At 56.4% G+C, this 19,225-nt stretch overlaps 1 protein-coding gene across 1 annotated transcript; it reads left to right on the forward strand.

Moving 5' to 3' along the window:
• Window positions 1-1,644: 1,644 nt before the first annotated feature.
• TMEM120A (transmembrane protein 120A) lies at window positions 1,645-18,402 on the forward strand. Its single transcript, XM_054008506.1, has 12 exons — window positions 1,645-1,795; window positions 9,235-9,353; window positions 9,822-9,938; window positions 11,230-11,289; window positions 11,945-12,040; window positions 13,584-13,673; window positions 14,079-14,144; window positions 14,433-14,494; window positions 14,886-14,978; window positions 15,867-15,931; window positions 16,385-16,453; window positions 16,989-18,402. The coding sequence occupies exons 1-12, from the start codon at window positions 1,721-1,723 to the stop codon at window positions 17,100-17,102; spliced, it is 1,026 nt and encodes a 341-aa protein (XP_053864481.1). The 5' UTR covers window positions 1,645-1,720; the 3' UTR covers window positions 17,103-18,402.
• Window positions 18,403-19,225: the final 823 nt, after the last annotated feature.

The following is a 19,225-nucleotide window of genomic DNA, read 5'->3' on the forward strand; positions in this document are numbered from 1 at the left end:
CTTAGACTCCTTTGACTATTCCAGCCCTAAGGCTTCTACTTGCATTAGTATCTCAAATGTACTGATTTCAATGTTCCTCCAGAAGGATTTCCAGAAGCGAGCCCTGTATGTAGTGCCGAAGGCACGTGCTGATTTACAATGGAAGGGCAAACAGTGGATGAAGTTAGCACCCTACGAGGAAAATAAGCAAGGAAAGAACATCCAAGATCCTCGCAAACACTGCACAGGGATCTGAACAATTTCCTCACATTAAAAAAATAACTCTCATCTAACAAGAACATCAAAATAACACATTGGGGGTGAGGGGGGCTGCAGATATAGCCACAGCCACAAGGAAAACAACAGGGAAAGAAAAGAAGGCAGATGATGGAGAAGGAATACAAAATCCCCAGCAGGCTCAGAGGAAGAAGGGAAGAATCTAGACCACGTGTGACCTATAAAGTGGTGATGATTTTATTGATTTTGAAATCACTGGGAGTTAGGTGCCTAAATACATCTGAGGATCTGGGCCTCAGACACTGTGTGGTATAAGGGACCGGGCCAAAGCCCATTGAGATCAATGGGAAGATTTCCATTGGTTTCAGCATGCTTTTGGTCTGGCCCTAGAGATAAATACCCCACCACCTCTTGAGCCTCACAGATTGTATTACTGTTAAATGGAAGGCAAATCTTTTATGGATGAGTCACAGCAACTCTCAGTCAAAAATCAGGAAGGTCTGTACAGTTGGAGGTACAAAGTCTATTGTTAAACTGGTGCCTTGTGGCCTCTAAATGAGGAGGAGCAGAAGCTCAGGTTTCATCAGCTGGATTCATAGGGAGGTTATTTGTCTGTTTATTTTAAGGACAGTACTTAAGAGTAGTCAATGCGCTTTGGGCTTTGCTCTCATGGGGTCTCCCAAGGTCAGGAGGGTCGGGTCAGGCCAGGCTAGGACTTCACAGGAACAAGTAGAAAGGAAAACCCAAGATACTAAGAAGAGGTTGCTTCTGTGGTGCTGTGTACCATCTGCTTCTGTGCTATGCCAAAGCCCAAGTTAGGGGCACTGTGCGGCTGGAGATGCCATCTGGGATGTAAAATCAGAGGCCAGCCACCTGCAGTCTGTGATCGATGTCAGTTGTGTTTTTCAAATTCAGACTTATCAGCATCGATCACTTCAGACTGATTAGAACTGAGAAAATCTGTGACTGACCCTAAGGGAAAGGAAGGAAATATCCCCCTAGATATGCCCCCATCGAGGCTGCTCCCCCAGGTCACCCCACAACACCACCACCCCCGGCTGCTCCCCTGGGTCCCCCAGACGACGCCCCCTGGGCTGCTCCCCCAACGCCTCCCCCGGGTCACCCCAATGCTGCCCCCCGGCTGCTCCCCTGGGTCCCCCCCCAAGGCCACCCCCGGCTGCTCCCCCGGGCCCCTCCCCCCAACGCCGCCCCCCCCAACGCCTCCCCCGGGTCACCCCAACGCTGCCCCCCCCGGCTGCTCCCCCGGGCCCCTCCCCCCAACGCCGCCCCAGGCTGCTCCCGCCACCTTCCCCCCGCTCCACCGCCGCGCGCCGTTCGAAAGCGCCGCCCCCGAGCGCCGATTGGTTGTGACGTCAGGACGGCGCCGGCCGCACCCCCGTGCCGATTGGTCGCGGCGGGTCCCGGAAGTGCCCCTGTCCGGAGGCCGCTGAGAGCCGAGCGGCGCTGCCGGTTCGTGCCGCCCCGTCACCCCGCCGGTGCCGCCATGAGCCTCCCGGCCTCGGTCAGCGAGTGTCTGCGGGACTGGGAGGAGCTGCAGGGCGGCTTCCAGCACGTGCAGGTGCCGGGGGCGGGGCTCGCCGGGGGCAGGTGCCGGGGGGGCTGCACGTGCAATGAGGTGGTGGGGGCCCGGCGGGCGGCGCACTGGCCCGCAGGGGCTGGATAATGTCTCGGCTCCCTCAGGCTCAGACCTGTTTTTTAGCTGCCCCCCGAGTGCCCTGGCGCGGTGCTGCTTGGTGCTGAGGGAGGGTCCTAGGGTGACCAGACAGCAAATGTGAAAAATCGGGGTGGGGGGTAATAGGAGCCTATATAAGAGACCCAAAAATCAGGACTGTCCCTATAAAATCAGGACATCTGGTCACCCTAGAGGGTCCTGTGCCCCTGCCTGGGGTGGCCACAGACCGCCCGTCTCCAGGCCTGTCCCCTTTCTCCCCCCCCCATGATGGGCTGGGAGAACCCAGCGCTGGGCTCCAGGCTGCAGGCCCAGCAGGGGGGCGAGGAGACCGGAGTGTGGCCTCTCCCTGGCATGGGGCAGCAGGTGCACGTGGGAAGCAGCCACTGGGCCCCAGCAGAACCCAGCAGCCTCTCCAAGCTCTGGGGGCTTCACAAAGCTTCTTCAAACCTACCGCCTGGGTAAGACACCGATAACGGATCCCTGACTCTCACGTGGGACACAAGATGTGACTTGCCGGCCTAGAACCCAGCGATTGTGGCAGTGACGATGGCATAGCACGCCTGGCTGCCACCCACAGCCTCTCAACCCTGCCCTACATGTCCCTGCGGAAGGCTGGCCCTCGCACTGTGCCCAGAAGGGTGGTACACCCAAGCTCTGGGGGACAGAGGGAGACATACATCTTGGAGTTGAGGACCCTCCACTAAAAATACCTTGTTGGCATCCCCATCCTGTTTGAGTCCCTGGGGACTCTGGCGCTTCCACTGATCACAACCGTTGTGTTGTGTGGGAGCAGAGGCAGTAAGGCAACCAGATCACCAACAATTAACGGTTTCATAGGCTAGTGCCCGGCTCCGTAGAGTCTCCCAACAGGCAGTCTGTACAGGCCATGAGTGCTGGTGTGATGTGGCACTGCCTTTGGAGAGGTATTCATCCAGCCCCGTATTGTTCAGGGTGGATGTGATACACGAATAGCCGCTGGTTTTGGAATAGCTCTAGTCTCCGTTATTTTGTATGTTGCCAAAGGTTCTTGCCTCAACTGAGCTAAACATCTGCAAAAGAACTTATTTAAAACAACAATCTGTAATCTCTGGCTCTGGAGGAAAAACAGATAGTCAAGACATGTAAGCGTGGCCATTTTGGGCCTCTATTCTCGTTTATTTTTATATCGAATATTAATCATTCTACCTCAGTAGTCACCCATTGGGATCAGGGCTCTGCTGTGCGGGGGACTATATAAATGCATAGTGAGAAATGGTCCTGCCAAGCTTCTAGTCTGGAGGGAATTTTGATCTTGACTTTATTAATGCCATGGTAGGGGGTGGGGGGAATGGTGGCCTTTAATGGAAGTATAATGCTGCTGCCCCAGTGATGTCCTTACTCTGCCACCATTGGCTGCAGAGTGAATTATGACTCAGTGACTCTTATAATCTATTGTCAAAACCTGGAGGTGTGATCTCAGGCAAGGGGAGAAGAAGAAATGAATAGAGGTGAAATAGCAGAGAGCCTTTCAGCCCCCAGGTTGTATCCCTGTCTGTGGGAAACAGGAGGATTTAATGGCTGCTTGAGCTTATCATTCGGTAACTGTGTCCACCATGTTTGGCCGTCGGTTTTCCTCCCGTACACTTTGTCAGTCAGTGATCAGTGGAGTGCTGGTGACCTTCCCCATCCCTGTTCACACTTCCTTTGCTGTGTCTCTCCTGCTTTGTCGCATAGTGGTTAGCGGGTGTCCTTGACAACCGGGACTAAACAGTCTCATTGGCTGCGGAAGCCCTCGTGTCTTTTTGGGCTGAGCTGTTTGGGATTTACATCTCGTGTGGAGGCAGCTGGAAAGGAAACAGCATCATTTTAAGGTCTCTTTCAGAAGGCTGTTGTCTGCATCTGTTATACTGGTAGGCTCCTGCCTCGTGACTGTTTTCCTTTCGGTAAATGATGGAATGCTTTAACGTGTTCACTGTGGAGTGAATACACTACAGTGTGTTTGCCCCACTGCCTGGTGTGATTTATACTACACCTACTGTCATGTATGATGTTCTCCATACAATGTTCTCCTCTCCACTTGGTTCTTGTCCATGGTACTTGGTTGGTTCCGGTGTCACTTAGATTGGAGATCTACCAGTGACCTGCTTCCTGGGAGAAGATTCCTCTGTCTATGTCCTTTTGATGGAGACCATGAGTATTGCGTATACTCAAAACATCCTTTCTTCACCGGCTCGTCTCAGATGCTGATGGCTTTTTCCCTCTTGGGACAGCCTGTGAAATTCCTAATCAGTCACTCTAGTGGCCTTGACAGAACAAGATTTATTAAGACTAGAAAGAGATCAGACTCAAAGTCATCTCAGTGATGGAGCAACACGTGCTGCTTTTAGAAATCCCACCCTAGAACAATAAAGCTGGTTTGCATGGCATATGTAGTGCTGTGTTCTACAAGAGGGATGTGGTATAAGAACACTAGACGAGGACTTGGGAGACCTGGGTGGAGTTTTGGCTCCGCTGCAGACTACCTGTGTGTCCTGGGGTAAGTCAGTGTGTCCTGTGCGAAATGGGATATAATTTCCTTGCCTCACAGCTAGTAGCGGATATGTTCTACCAAATACACCTCTACCCCGATATAACACGAATTCGGATATAACACAGTAAAGCAGTGCTCTGGGGGGGCGGGCTCCAGCAGATCAAAGCAAGTTTGATATAACTTGGTAAGATTTTTTTGGCTCCCGAGGACAGCGTTATATCGGGGTAGAGGTGTAGTAGATGAAATGGCATATTTATGACACCTTTCAGTACAAAGTTTTATCTATTTTAGGTCCCCTGTCACTCTAGTATCTGAGCACCTCATAATCTTTAATCTTCACCGCTGTGAGGTAGGGAGGTACCACTTCATAGATGGGGAAACTGAGGCACGACGAGACTAAGTGACTTGCCCAAGGCCACACACAAGTCTGTGGCATAGCGGGGAACAGAACCTGAGCTTTCCAAGTCCTAGCTAGTGCCCTAATCCCTAGGACCATCCTGCCTCTTTAATAGTTGAAATTAGTGACAGTAAAAATTCGCTTCTGCTGCGACTACACGGAGGAGTTAGACGTTGTGCCTCCTGCTAGGAATCCCCAGTGCAAAGTGCAATGAACCTTACCACCGATTGCCCAATGTTCCCGGTCCCTGGCGGGGCGCACAGGGCTAAAGTCAGAGCTGTCATCAGTGGAGCTGTACTTTATTACCCCAGGACTCAACTTGTCCCGGAGCTGCGACCACAGATGACTAACCACTGTCAGGGCCGTGATTACAGACTGGGCATCCGTTGCTGTGACTAGGGAAGAGGTTACACTCCAGGACAGTGGTTTTCAAACTGTGGTCACGACCCATACTGGGTCGCAGAATGTCAGGCACTGGGTCACGGTGGCTCTGGTCAGCACCGTCGACCGGGCCATTAAAAGTCCTGTCGGCAGTGCTGCCCGGCTAAGGCAGGCTAGTCCCTACCTGTTCTGACACTGCGCTGTGCCCCGGAAGCGGCCAGCAGCAGGTCCGGCTCCTAGGCGGGTGCGTCATGGGGCTCCGCACACTGCTCCCGCCCCAAGCACTGGCTCCACACTCTCATTAGCCGGGAACCGGTCAATGGGAACTGGCGGGGCGGCGGTGCCTGCGGGTGAGAGCCGCACGGAGCTGCTTGCGTGCCTCCGCCTAGGAGCCGGACCTGCTGCTGGCCGCTTCCGGGGCGCAGTGCGGTCAACAGTGCCAGGACAGGCAGGAAGCCTGCCTTAGCACCCCTGCTGCCCCGCTGACCAGGAGCCGCCCAAGGTAAGCCCGCATCCCAATCACCTGCCCCAGTCCTGAGTCCCCCCCACAAACCCAGAGACCCTTCCTGCACCCCATACTCCTGATCCCTGGCCCCACTCCAGAGCCTTCACCCGCAGCCCAGAGCCCTGACCCCTTCCCGCACCCCTGCCGCAGCTCTGAGTCCCCACAAACCCAGAGCCCCCTCCTGCACCCCAAACCTCACCCCAATCCTCTGCCCCAGCCCTGATCCCCTCCCACATCCCAAACGCCTCATCCCCAGCTCCGTTGGGTCGCAGACATCAACAATTTTCTGTAACTGGGTTGCCAGAAAAAAAGTTTGAAAACCACTGTCCTAGGAAGACACTCGGCCTGGGGGAGGGGACATGAATGGGAATTGCAGGATGGGGCCACACTAGGCGTCAGTGAAGATCTTTTGCGTAATACCCTCTCGTGCAGCGGGAAGTCAGGAAAGCCGCGGGTGTCCTGGCCCAGAAACAGCCGCCTCTGGTACTGTCAGTGTTTCCTAGACGTCCGGCTGCTGATGTATCTGCTTTGAATGACTGCAGTTCTTGCCAAGTACTGTGTTCGTTTGTACTGGCTCCTGCCAAGGCTTTTACAGCTGCTCCGAACTTCTGAGTGTCGTGCCCCGTGATTTGTAGGTGGCCAAGTGCCACTAACACATCCCCAGCAGAGTACATGGGAGTTCTCCAGGAGTTAGTCATGGAGCGGGGGGTTTCCTGCCCCATTGGTTGTTCATACTCCCAGTCGGAGGCGCGCTGCCGGAGGAAGCGGCTCAGAGAAGTGGGATCTGCAGAAATCAGGGTGGTTATATTGCTTGGCGTGGGTTACATCCAGGAATGAAGTGCTGCAAACTTTCCTGTGCGGTTACAGCAATTTACCTCTGCCCTACCCCCTCCCCTCCCCCCGCCAGCGTTCCAAGACCAGGGACTCTCCAGCACAAACTGCATTGTGGTCTCTTGATTGGGGCAAGTAGGGGCACCTGACTGAGCCCAGCCAACTCGTTTCACTGGTGTCTCAAGACGTGCTGGACTCCAAGCCCTCTGCTTGGTTGAGGCCCTTCTGATTTACCAAGAGCATGTGTGTGCGCCTCTCCCCGTTCTGGCCTGGTACCCAGACTCAGAACCACGCTTCCCATCCAGTGATTCACACCTCCTCCCATGGCCTGTCAACAAGAAACCCTCCCGCTCTTTCTCCTGTGCAAAGTCACTGCTGCCCTGCCGAGCACTGAAATTTCTATCCCAGCTCCTGGGGCTTGTCCACACAGTGCCGCAGGGGTGTGATTGGTAGAGCGCTCAAACTGCCCTGTATAGGCTCAGCTGGTGTGAACTAAATGGTACCTGGTTTGCGTTAGGACTGCTTTAGAACTCTACAAATCCCCCACCTGTAGTCTGCTGTAGACAAGCCCTTAGTCCATCCTGGAGTCAGATTCCTCCCAGTCGCTGCGGGGAAAGGGACGGGGTGTGTGGCAAGCTCCCATCTATGTCTCAGAACTTTCTCGACCCCTGCTTTATTTAACCCCCTGAATATCTCCCGTCCTGGAGAAGGCTCAGTGAAGCAGGGTTGAGTTAAGACACACAGATCACTTGGTGAAAAACTCCTTAAACTCTCTTTACTGTCTCGGATCCCACATTAAATCAACTGCATCTACTCTTTTCTCCTGGTGCTGACCCACAATTAGGGGTGGGGAGCGGGAACGGGGGGAGCGTGGTGCAGTGACCTTAAGGAAAAACTTCATGGCCCAGAAGGGTTGAGTGAAATGTACCAGAGTTGCTGTGTGAAGAAGGGTTGAGGAGGCGGAGAAGTGGTGCAATCTGCTCTCTTCCCTCACCCTCGGAATAGAAGGGACAGTCTGGTTCTTGGGAAAGCGACCTGCTCCTGCGAGACCGATCCTCGTTTTGCTCTTGATCTGGCCAATTTGTGAAAAGTGGGCAAAGGTCTAATCTAATATCTTAACAGATTCAGTTCCTTCCTCTTCCCTGCTACAAGCAGTGGGGTAAAGAACATGCCGTTTAAGGAGCAGCTTGCGAGATAGTGTACTCAAAGCTGGTCTGCTTGCACCACAACGTGCAGATTAAAAGGCAGCAAATTTAAATTGGGTGGAGAGTTGTTTTCAGCAGTTTAGAACTAACCTGAGGGACTCCCTGCTGCAGGGGACAGAGAAAAGTAATTCAAAAGGTAGTGGCTAGACCACTGGGCTAGGGCTGAGATTTTGGTTCTGCCACTGACCTGCTGGTTGACCTTGGCCAAGTCATTGTGCCTCGGTTTCCCCAATGGTAAAGGAGGATAATGATACTGACCTACTTCCTAAAGCATTTTGAGAGCTACTGATAAAAGCTGTTGAAGAGCTTGGGATTCTAGATCTGCAACTGACGCTCCGTTACAAGACTAATGGTGAGCTCGGCTTTAATTCTCTAGTTGAAGGTGCTATTCTGAATTGTTCCTCAATGTCAAACGTGTAGCATCTCTCAGCAGCCTTTCAGGAGAAGGGTAAGCATTGACGTGGCAAGGGCTACCACTGACTTTCCAAACCTAAAATGAGAATGGCACCTACACAAGGCAGGGCAGCATTTCGAAGACAATCAGTGCCGCGCTGCAGGGCATAACCCACGATCACCAGCTGGGGGAAGGTAGGGGCTCCTTCCTCCCCCCAGGCTATGTCGGTCAGCACAGTACTGGGCCAGACGGTGTTACAGGGACACCTTCCCCTGAACCACTGGCCACTATTGGAAGCTGGATGCTGGGCTCTTCGCGAACTCCTGGTCTATAGGGAGGCTTTTAGTTCAGCAGCTTCCCCTCGGTCACAGTCGGGTCCCAGCTGGGCGAACGTCCTCTTGGTCCGGATGGGAGGCTGCTGGGAAATGCTGAGTCGGCTCGTCCCTTCTGGCTTCCGGGGTCTGGAAGCTCAGCTGGCTAGCCAGGCTTCAGCCGCTGTCTGACATGGAGGCGCGGGGAAGGGTGCGGGAGGGAGATGCCTAGGTCACCCAGCAGGTCCGTGGCATGCTGGGAAGGGAAGCCAGGATCTGAGGTCTAGTCTAGGCTTCAGCTCGAGGTGGCTCCTTGCCAGCCATTTGTTCCTCCTTTGGCATGGCGAGGCAAGGAGGAGCAGTGGAACACAATGGGGAAGCTTATTCCAGCCGAACAGTGCCCCCTACGGGTGTGTGTGAGAACCAGTCTCGAATGGAAGCTGAATCCCAGTTTGGGACTGCTTGGCGTGCGGGGAGTGAGACCCTGGGCTCTCTTCCCACTGCTTATAGAGGCTGCGTCAGGCCAGGAAAGCAAACCGCACTTTGCCAGTCTCTAAGCATTTACCCAGTGAGTTTCCCAGGCCCCTTCTGTGTGGGAGTACCAACCCCATATGGAGGGGCAAATACGCTTCCCAAGCGAATGCCACGAGTCAGCAGTGAAGCTGGGGATAGTTCTCAAAGGTCCTGCCTCCTGTTCCTCTACTCAAATCCCCAGCCCAGCCTCCCAGAGAATTAAACGGGCTCCCAGCTGAGGCACCTGGGCTCACCGCTGTCTGTCCTTTCCATTGCCAGGAGGCCCATAAGCAGTACAAGCAGAAGCTCGAAGAACTAACCAAGCTGCAGGATGGGATCTCCAGTTCCATTGCACGGCAGAAGAAGCAGCTGAAGGAGCTGTCTCTCGCCTTCAAAAAGTAAGGAGCTACGTGGGGCAACATAAGGAGATCCTTGCGGAGCCCTGGTTGGAGGGCACGTGGGAACGTAGTGAGCCGCGTTCCTACGCCATGGGGTGCTGATTGGGGGAGGAATGGTTTGGGGTAGGTGAACCATGGGGGCTGGGTAGGATGAAGGAGCTATCGCTTCTTTCCTACCCTCCTTTCCTTTCTCCAGTAGTTTCTTCATCCCCTGCCCACATTAGACATCCACTCCCCACGCTGCCTTCCTAGGCTTAGAAAATTGGTGGCTGCTCGTTCATGTTGGTTTCCACCCTGCTGCCTCTTAGCCTAGGTGCCATTCTGAAACTCAGGGATTAGCTCCCAGGTTTCATCCCCCTATTAGTTCCGAATTAATCTCTCGGTTCCTGCTGTGCTGCGATGGGACAACGGCACACAGCAGCAGCTGCTGGTCCTTCTTGTCAGACCGAGTCACGTTCCTTTCCCCAGCTGCAAGTCCGCGATAACCGCCGAACAGGAAGAGTCCATCCGGGAGATCCAGAGCCTCATCAAAGAGAGGCAGAGCATCTTCTTTGAAATGGAGGCGTATTTGCCAAAGAAGAATGGGTAAGACGCCATCCCATGGTCTTGGGGTCTTAGCCAGCAGTAAAAGGACTGAAGCTGTTGACTTCTATGCAGCTGTTACCAGAGAGTGCTTGGGTTACCAGCCAAAAACTGCCCAGACTCTATCAGGATGTCAGTGAAAGACCTGATACACAGCTGGTGCTAGTTAATTTCTCATCGCTCCTTTTCCATCTCCGCCCGCCCGATTCAGATTCCAAGCCCCCCAGTTTCCACTGGGCTTGGGAAAACCTCGGCGTGACCAGCCAGAGACCGAGTAGGCCAGGGGCCTTGGCGCGGAGAGTTACCAGTTCAGAGCAGAGTATAACCCCTGGGCCTGGCTGCTTGGAGCAGCAGTGTCTTTGGACACCGCTGGCACGAAGCGCGCTCTCCAGCGTGCACTGGTGTTGCCCCGTGGCCAGCAGCCTGACCTCCCGCTGGCTGGGCGAGAGGCCCATTAGTGCGGAGTTTGAACAGATGTTTATTCTAGGGGAACAGTCTCTCCTGAATGCAGTAAAGTGGGGGGGGAACGGTAGCAAGTGCAGAGGAAGGTGAAAGCCGGGTGGAGTTAAGGTTCCTCGCAGGATGTTTCGGGTGTGTTACCAGGCAGCGGAGCACGGGTCTGCCTATGTTCCTGGTTCCCTGCACAGCATCAGTAATGTGCTGTTAAGCAGGGAGCCTTCCATTCAGCAGTTACTCTGCAGGCTGGCAGAGCGGGAGGAACCATCCCAGTCCCGGGGCGGGAACTGCCCCATATTTTGCCCAATGTGACGTGCAGGGTTCCTGTCTCCATACCCCGGCTGCCATTGGTGACTTTCCTACATCCTCCTGCCAGTGACTCAGTTGTGACAGCGGTGGCCTGTCTTTGGTGCAGAGTTCGCGTCTCCGGCAATCAGGGACCCTCGTGAGCATGGGTGGGGAGGTCCTAGGGGGCTGCACTTGGCCATACTTCTCCCGACTGCTGCGGGTGCCCGAGGCAGCCTTGGGCAGAGGCCGCCTTCCGCTGTGCTAGTGACAGAGCTGCGTCTGCGTCATTGACAAGTGGAAAATGGATGGGCGCCTGTCCCAGCCGGTGTTCCCACAAAGGGACCGACCGAGGAACAAATAAGCCTACGCACGTCGGCACTGTAGAGCACGAGCGTAGTAAAGCTTGGCGTTGAAGCCCATGCAATGCGTGTGGGATAGCTACGCCTTAGCCACGCAGCAGGAGCCCTTTCAATCTCAAGTACTCCCACCGGCACAGCGGTGCTGTGTGCCTCCTGCGTATGTTCTCACATCTTCTTCCATTCTCATCTAGGTTGTACCTGAGTCTGGTGCTTGGGAACGTGAATGTGACTCTACTCAGCAAGCAGGCTAAGTAATGCCCCTCTGCTGTCCATCTGTTTGCGGCCGCTTAAAGGCAGTAGAATTCCCTTTACTCTTGGGGAGGCGGGTCGTCTTCTGCCGGCACGCGAGCGTGTCTGGCACTGACCCTTGCCAAGCTCTTCCCAATCCCAGCATCCGCAGAGACCCTCTTCCACCGGCAGACTGATGGTCACGTTGACCCGTCCCAGGGCTGGGTTTAGGACACTCCCTCCCCTAGAGTTAACCTCTGACACCTGATCTTCTCTTGCATGTTCTTGCAACTGTCCTGCCTCTGGCAGGGGTCTTTAGGTCAAGCCTGGATGGGAGACCTACCAGGAAAACAGAGGCTTGTTAGTGGTTCAGTAGGTGGCGTTCTTCCCTCCCAGTTAGGGTTGGTGGGTTGGGGCTGGTCTGAGGGCAGGCGGAGCCTCTGGCAGCACAGTGCCCCCAATGCCATGTTGGGGCATGATCCAAGACTTGCTCAACCAACAGCCCCAGCACCCTTCCCTACAGCATCTTGGGTCTCCTGTAGCTCATGGTCCAAGCTGGTACGGCCGCAGGGTCTCTCAGGTGTAGCCGTGGGAGATGGCCCTTGTCAGCCGATCGTTGCCTGAAGACTTTGGGTTTATTCTCTGCACACCATGACCCTTCGCTGTGCTTCCCTGCAGGTTTGCTTATAAAGATGAGTACGAGAAGTTCAAGCTCTACCTCACCATCATCCTGCTCATCATCTCCTTCTCCTGCAGGTTCCTTCTCAACTCCAGGTGAGTCTGTGGCAGCAGCAAGATGCTCACCAAGCCACGTGGGCAGCCTTACAAGAGAGACCATCTCCTGGGCTGAAACCAGGCTCTGCTAACAGACTGCTTAGCTGAGATGCAGGGGATCTGCGCGGAAGGTGTTGGGTTGAGTAGCTTCTGACTTAGGCTGCCATCCCCGAATGATGGGAACCAAACTGCAGACTGGTGCCCCTATAGGATATAGGATCCTTCAAGGACTGTGGGGCTACAATAGGATTGCTGGAGGTAACATGATCTTGAGCAGAAACGTTCCCCTGGTGGGCTGGAGATGGGATCCTGGATAATGGACTGGGCCAGTCACATCTCACCAGCTTGGATCCGGTTTGCAGGTGTGCAGCGTCACTGCTGCTAGCCCACTGGGTTCTGATGTGGTTGAGGCTGGCCGGCCATGGGGAATGGTACCACCTGGGTGAGCAGTCCAGGTGCTGAACAAGGCTCCTCCACAAGTTGCCACCCTGCAGTCGGGTGGGATTTTCCTGGTGCCTGTCCTGCAGTAAATTTCTATCTCATCGAAGGCGTGAGGAATGTAGCATCCAAGGGGCAGCATGGCTGGACTGGGCCAAAGGCTTATGGTCTGTAACTGGCTCGGGAATCCGGACTCTCCAAATAGTCGGTGACCCTTTTGTGCGCACACCCCCTGGCCGCTCGGTGTCACTGTAATAAGAAATATATGGAGATATGCCTATCTCATAGAACTGGAAGGGACCCTGAAAGGTCATCGAGTCCAGCCCCCTGCCTTCACTAGCAGGACCAAGTACTGATTTTGCCCCAGATCTCTCTAAGTGGCCCCCTCAAGGATTGAACTCACAACCCTGGGTTTAGCAGGCCAATGCTCAAACCACTGAGCTATCCCTCCCGCCCCGTACCTGTCTCAGCATCTGGGTTTCTATACGAGAGGCTTCCACCCCTCTCCATGTGGCTGGAGCAGCTCCCCACTGAGACCAGAGCCGGGGACCCCTGCTGAAATAACCGCAGACTTGGAAATGCCCATCTGGGGGTGCGGTCAGACCCCTGGCTTGTCAAAATGTATTCCAGAGCCACGGCCTTCCCAAGGAGCTTGACCTTATGTGAGCAGGTTAGGTTGCTTCACGGTTTAGGTTGTTTCAGTGCCACACTCTTACATTCCCTGCCCGTGTTTCCACAGACTGGGCTGGCTTCGCCTGTCCTGCACCCCCCCACGCCGTGCCCCTAAAGGCTATCCCAGAGCTTGCCTCCCAGCAGCAGTGGGAATGCACCAGAGAGCTTGCGTTGTATCACATCCCTCCCTCCCCCAGCGCCGGCGTGGCTGTTCCCAGCAGTTCCGTGGTAGCAGGAAGCTGCTTCGTGGGCCAGACCCTCAGCCCAACGTGGTTGCTCTGCACCTGGGCTGAAGGGGAAGCAGCGTTGCAGCTGAACGCTCCTGTAGGGGGACGTTCAGAGCCGCCCTGCAGCGAGGTCTGCCCGGTTCCTGGTGGAGCCGCAGAGGTTCCGCTCCGCTCCCCCTCTTCACCGTCCGCTTTGTGTGTGACAGGGTGACGGACGCCGTCTTTAACTTCCTGCTGGTCTGGTACTACTGCACCCTGACCATCCGCGAGTGCATCCTCATCACCAACGGGTCCAGGTGAGCAGGGCCACAGTCTTGCCCAGGCTGAGCAGACCGACCCCCACCTGCTGCACTAGCCTCTGCTCCCAGAGCCCCCCACTAGGGTCACCTCTGCTAACTGGGGGAACAACTTGCTCAGTATTGTGACGCGCTCCCGGGGGAGGGTCGGCAGTGTCTGGGGAGGGGCCATGGGAGGAGAACCACTGATTACAGCAGTCCCTGCTTCGTGCCACGGTGCCAGCGCCCTCCCGGTGCCGGCTGAGGGTCTGCCCTGGCCCTGTTTTCTTTCCACTCCTTGTGAGCAGGGGGAGCTACTGACCTGTCTTCCCCGGCTGGAGGGCCAGCCTGGCCTTCGCCTCCCTTGCGAGCCTCGCCCACCTGTGTGGATGTCTAATTCTAGCTCCCTCTTCTCTGCTCCCCCAGAATCAAAGGCTGGTGGGTTTTCCATCACTACGTCTCTACCTTCCTCTCGGGCGTCATGCTGACTTGGTGAGTCTCCATCGCTGCCCGTCGCTGGGGATCCCGCATCATGCTGCTTTCCTGCCCTCTCCTCCCTGGCTCGCAGTTGGGTTGCGAGGATGTTAGAGGACAGACTTCACCTGGGTGGGCTCGTGCCAGCCTCCCCCTAAATTGGGTCCCTGGGGGCCTCAAAGGGAGTAGCCAGGGGATCTCTGACATCACCCGGGGCTGTGGGACGCTTGCAAATAAAACCCAGAGAGCAGGCTGATGCCAGTGGTGACACCCTGAGCGTCTCCCACCGTCTCTTCTCCTCCGCAGGCCGGATGGGCTCATGTACCAGATGTTCCGAAACCAGTTCCTCTCCTTCTCCATGTATCAAAGTGAGTGTCCCTGCGTGGGCGGGGAGCCAGCCTGGCTGCTGGGCTTTGGAAACCCAGCTGTGGGCGGGGAGCCTCTGGATCAGCAGGCTGGCGGCTGCGTCCCTCTCCTGTTAGCCTGTTTCAGCCATGCCCTCTGGGTCCACAGTGCTTACGGGGGGAGTTGGCAAGCTCCCCAGGAGCTATGAGACGGTTTCTCCTCCCTAGCGCTCTGCGAAGCTGCAGGCTCGGGAAGCGGTGACAGAGCGCCGGCCTGGTCTGCGTAGGGCACTGCGCCCGGAGCAAGGAGGCGGCTGGGAGGGCCTGGTGAGCGGGGAAGCGCCGCAGGCCAGTGGATTGCACGCTGGCAGTTGTGCGGGAATCTCCCCTTCCTGAAGCTCTCCTCTCCTTGCAGGCTTTGTGCAGTTCCTCCAGTATTACTATCAGAGCGGGTGCCTGTACCGGCTGAGGGCGCTGGGCGAGAGGCACAACATGGATCTCACCGTGGGTAAGTTGCCTCCTGTGTCCCGCTGCAATCTACCACTCAGCTGGCTGGCGTAGCAGCAGAGACGACCAGGCCCCGACCCTGACTTCATGCCCGTGGGGCAGCTTGGCCCATCCCCAAACTCAGTGCAGACAGCCAGCCATCCGGGGACCGGAGCAGCCCCGCTGCTCTCCCCGTGAAGCTCAGTTCGCTCGGGGCTGGTTGCACTGTCGGTGTTTCCCTCGCTGGCGTTACGGCCTGGCTTGGGCTGGGTTGTCCCATTAATGCCTACCTCACTTGGGGCCGCTGGGCATGGTTCTCTAGGGTACCTGGCTCAGTCGCTCTCCGGCTGGACTACACCTCCTATGGCGCACTGCTTCTCCCCTCTGAGCACCAGGAGGGCACGCGTCAGAGGGGTTCCTGGCAGTGGTGCATCAGGGGAGATGTAGTCCGGCCAGAGGTCCCAGCCCCTAGAGGAGAAAGGGAGTGCAGAGCATCTGAACTACAACTCCCATGAGGCACTGGCACCAATTGGAGTGGGAAGTTTTTGGTTCCTTATAAAATTTTCTGCAATCACGTTTTCTTGTAGATAGAAACTTTTGACCAGCCCTCCCATTAACCCCCAGTGTGCCACACGCACCCCTCCTTGCTTTCCAGCCCTCTTCCGTGGCGCTCTAAGCTGCTGCTCACCCAATAAAGGCAGTTTCCTACAGCGGGCGGCCCTGCCTGGCCAGCCACCTGGGAGCCAAAGCCTCTCTCGGCGCTGTGGGGTCCTGTTGTCCCTGATGTCTGCGTCCCTTGTGTGTCCAAGGCTGGGTGGCTGAATCCAGCCCCGTACCCACAGCGGGATGGCACAGAGCCTCCCTGTTGCACTGTGTTCTAAGGCCCCCTTCGTATGTCCCGTCTCTGCAGAGGGCTTCCAGTCGTGGATGTGGAGGGGCCTCACTTTCTTGCTGCCGTTCCTCTTCTTTGGCCAGGTGAGTCCGCAGCGGGCGTCTCGGGAGTTCGAATGGGTCTAGTGGTGCTCACTCACTCCTTGGAGACGGACAAGAGGGAAGGGGAGCTACCACCCAGGTGCCAGTGGAGGAGAGAGTCTCGGCCACATTAGTGCGAGCAGAGTGCCTGGGGGGTGCGGGAAGCTGGGGAGCGAGAGGCTGGACGGCCCCTCCCAATAGAGACGTGCATAAAACGAGGCTCCTTAAATACTTAAACCAGCACCTGCTCTTGCCTCGTGAGTTGGGCTTTTCAGAGGCGGAGCTGCCCCCGGTCCCAGTGACATTCCCAGCAGTCGGGTGCCTCGGGCTGGGTATTTGGGCAGCAGGATGCAAGGCCCATGGCGCTGGCCTGGGACACGTCCGTGCTGGGTTCGCTGAGGAGCATTTGACATGAGTCTCCATGAAAACTGCCCCTTAACCCCGCGTCTCCTTCAGTTCTGGCAGCTTTACAACGCGGTCACCCTCTTCCAGCTGGCCAGACATCCGCAGTGCAAGGAATGGCAGGTGAGCTCGGGCAAAGGGAGCCTGGAGTGGGGGGGTTGGAGCATGGAAATGAGATAATGCCTTAGAAACTTCTGCCCCCACCTCCCCCTCGCTGCCAGCCCTCGTCCTCCCAGCAGCAGTTGAGTGCTTGGCTGAATGAGAGAGAGAGAGAGAGAGTGTGTGTGTGAGAGCCATTCTGCTGTGTAAGGATCACAGCCTCTGGCAATTTCCTCTCCTCATTCGCTGCCTGCTGCCCACTTGGCTGGGGCACATGTACTTTGGGTCTGGTTGCCAGAACAGGGGTGAAGGGCCCACCTGTGCCCTCACCGCAAAGGCAGAGAGCCGTGGGGCTGGGAGCTCAGGTCTAGTCCCTCCCCCTGCGCTGAGGCAGGAATACGGGTCTGAGTCCGGCTGCTGGGAAGCGACACAGTTGGAGCAGCAGCAGCGGGACTGATGGGCTGTGGCCCCTCTTAGAGGCCTAGGAGATCCCAGCTCAATACAGCCTCTCGGACTCCCGCTGGTGGGTTAATTCTAGTGTCTCCCGTCAAACTCTCAGGTTCTCATGTGTGGGTTCCCCTTCTTGGTGCTCTTCGTGGGGAACTTCACCACCACCCTGCGGGTCGTCCAGCAGAAATTCCAGAACCAGAACCAAGACGCTAAGGCCGAGTAAGAAGAGGAGCTGATGCTGAGACTGGGGGGGCTCTCCACCGCCTCCCCCCTTCTGCCCCCCACCCCCCCGTCTCCTAGCCACACTCCAGGCTTTGCCATCCGACTCTCCTCCTCGCCCCTTGAACCTCTGCCCGTTCCTCAGGGGCAGGCCCACTGGGACTGTCCAGGGAACCTCGGGGGAATGTATGTGATCCAGTAAACCAAGCTGCTGAAGTCAGAGGCTCCCTCACCATCCCAGCCCCGGGACACGCTGCCTTTGGCTGGAGCCGCTATGGGCCTGCTGCGATGCAGGAGGATGGAAGCGATCTCCACAGAGGGTACCGTGGCCAGCCAGGCAGTCGTTATCCCATTCTACCCCCCAGGGCATTCCCCTCCCTTTGCTCTAGAAGTGGGGTGTCTAGGGCAGCTACTCAGATGTTAATGTGACCCCTTTCTTGGGGGTCAGGCCAAAGCACTACCATGAACACCATCTAGCTCCAAGCAACCAGAGAACTGAATTGCCCATGACAGCTGGTGGGGCAAAGCCTCTTCCCTGCAGTGGGCCCAGCCGGGCCTGAGGGGGAGGGAGCAGCCCCCAGCCCTGGGCTTATTCCAAGCTCCCCTCCCCATGGACAGTGCTGCTGAGACAAGGGGCGAACAGCTCAGCACCTCCCACTTAGGGAACCAGCCCCATTGCATGGAAACAGGCTCCTTGCTTATTATTTGCTGAGTCCCCAGTGGAAGCGCTCCAGCTGGGAGAACGGCTCTCCCAGCCCCATCATGGGCACGGATTCCTTGTGCAGATCTCCTTCTAGCGATGGGAAATGCATGCTTCAGACGTGTCCTGGCCTCTTTACTACAGTGGTCTGCACCCTGGGGCTGCTCCGCATCCTCTCTGCTCCAGTGGGATGCTTTAAGGGGACACTGGAGCATGAGCCGGGAACTGGGGCAGCCTAATGTCCCAGCCCCCCCCCGCCATCAATTCATTGGGCAGCAGAAGCAGAGTGAGGGAAGAGGATGCCAAAAACCATAAAGGAAGCAGTGTGTGTAGCTGGTGCTAAAAAGTAGCTTGGGGCCTTGAGCTCTGACTTCCTCACCAGCAGGGTCCCTGAGCTGCCGAGGGCAGGTCTCCTGGCTGGAGCAGCTGTGCTTGGCTGGCTTGTGAGCGGCTGGGGGAAGTCTGAGCAGGTACCCAGCTTTGGTGCCGGGGAAGATGGGTTGTGGAGGGGGCTGTCCTACCTGTATTAATGTCTGTGCCTCTTTGTCAGGAAGCTCATCCAAAATAAAGGGAGGAAGGGGCGATCCCTTCCCATGACAGAGCCGTCTCTGACCCCAACCACTCTTAATCCACTGGCGGGGTAGTTGATGTTTTGATGGAAGGAGGGGGGGGCAGTCCATTCTAACTGCCTAGGCCCTGAGCTCTGCGAGGGGTAAATGTGAGACTGGGTAAGGGGAAGACACCCCTGGGCAGGGGAGGGCTCTGTGCAAAGCTAAACTCAGCAGCGAGGCTCTTAACTATCAGGAGCGGTTTGTCCTCCCCTCTGCTAGCTGCTTGCAGCAGGCAGGATATTCCTGGCAGTGACAGGGAGGGCGCTGCACAAGCCTGAACTAACACCTGTGGCAGAGCCTGATTTCCAGCTGAGGAGGTGGGCTGGGTCCTTGCTCTCCTGTCCTGGAAACAGGGCTGGCTCTGGTTTATCCCTTTTAGTGTAGACGTACCTGGCATCTGTGCAGCTTCCCTGCTAATGGTGTTCAAGCTAGCCCAGGTGTATCTGCACTTGCGGCAGTGCAGCAGTAACAGAACCTGCCTTGGTGGCAGTTCACATTTCCTTCTGACGGGGGAAGTGAGTGTCAATCATACTGCTGAACACAGGACTGGCTGCAAGTCCACGGTTGTTTTCCATCAACTCTCCCCTGGACACCTGTCTGGAAAGCAAGCAGCACTCTGGGCCAGCCTGGGAATGAACAGAGGTGGGGCTGGCGGGAAGGAGAGAGGCCCAGTCTGCAAATGAGGTGAGCAGCTGAGGGGAGAAACTCTGCCTCCGTTTGAGCTCTGGGGGGCTGGCTGTACTGCAAGCGGAGGTGTGACAGCCGGGTGTGGAGCCAGGCCTGAGCGCGCTTGGATCATGGCCGGGTGTGGAGCCA

This window comes from Malaclemys terrapin, chromosome 18 (genome assembly GCF_027887155.1).
Source record: "Malaclemys terrapin pileata isolate rMalTer1 chromosome 18, rMalTer1.hap1, whole genome shotgun sequence".
Taxonomy (NCBI): domain Eukaryota; kingdom Metazoa; phylum Chordata; order Testudines; family Emydidae; genus Malaclemys; species Malaclemys terrapin.

What these genes read in the sequence shown, in the direction of transcription:
- TMEM120A (XM_054008506.1), top strand. Translation starts at nt 1,721, where the DNA reads ATGAGCCTCCCGGCCTCGGTCAGCGAGTGTCTGCGGGACTGGGAGGAG. An exon ending in TATTTGCCAAAGAAGAATGG is followed by an intron (nt 9,939 to 11,229) that starts GTAAGACGCCAT and finishes ATTCTCATCTAG; the next exon opens with GTTGTACCTGAGTCTGGTGC. An exon ending in CGCAGTGCAAGGAATGGCAG is followed by an intron (nt 16,454 to 16,988) that starts GTGAGCTCGGGC and finishes TCAAACTCTCAG; the next exon opens with GTTCTCATGTGTGGGTTCCC.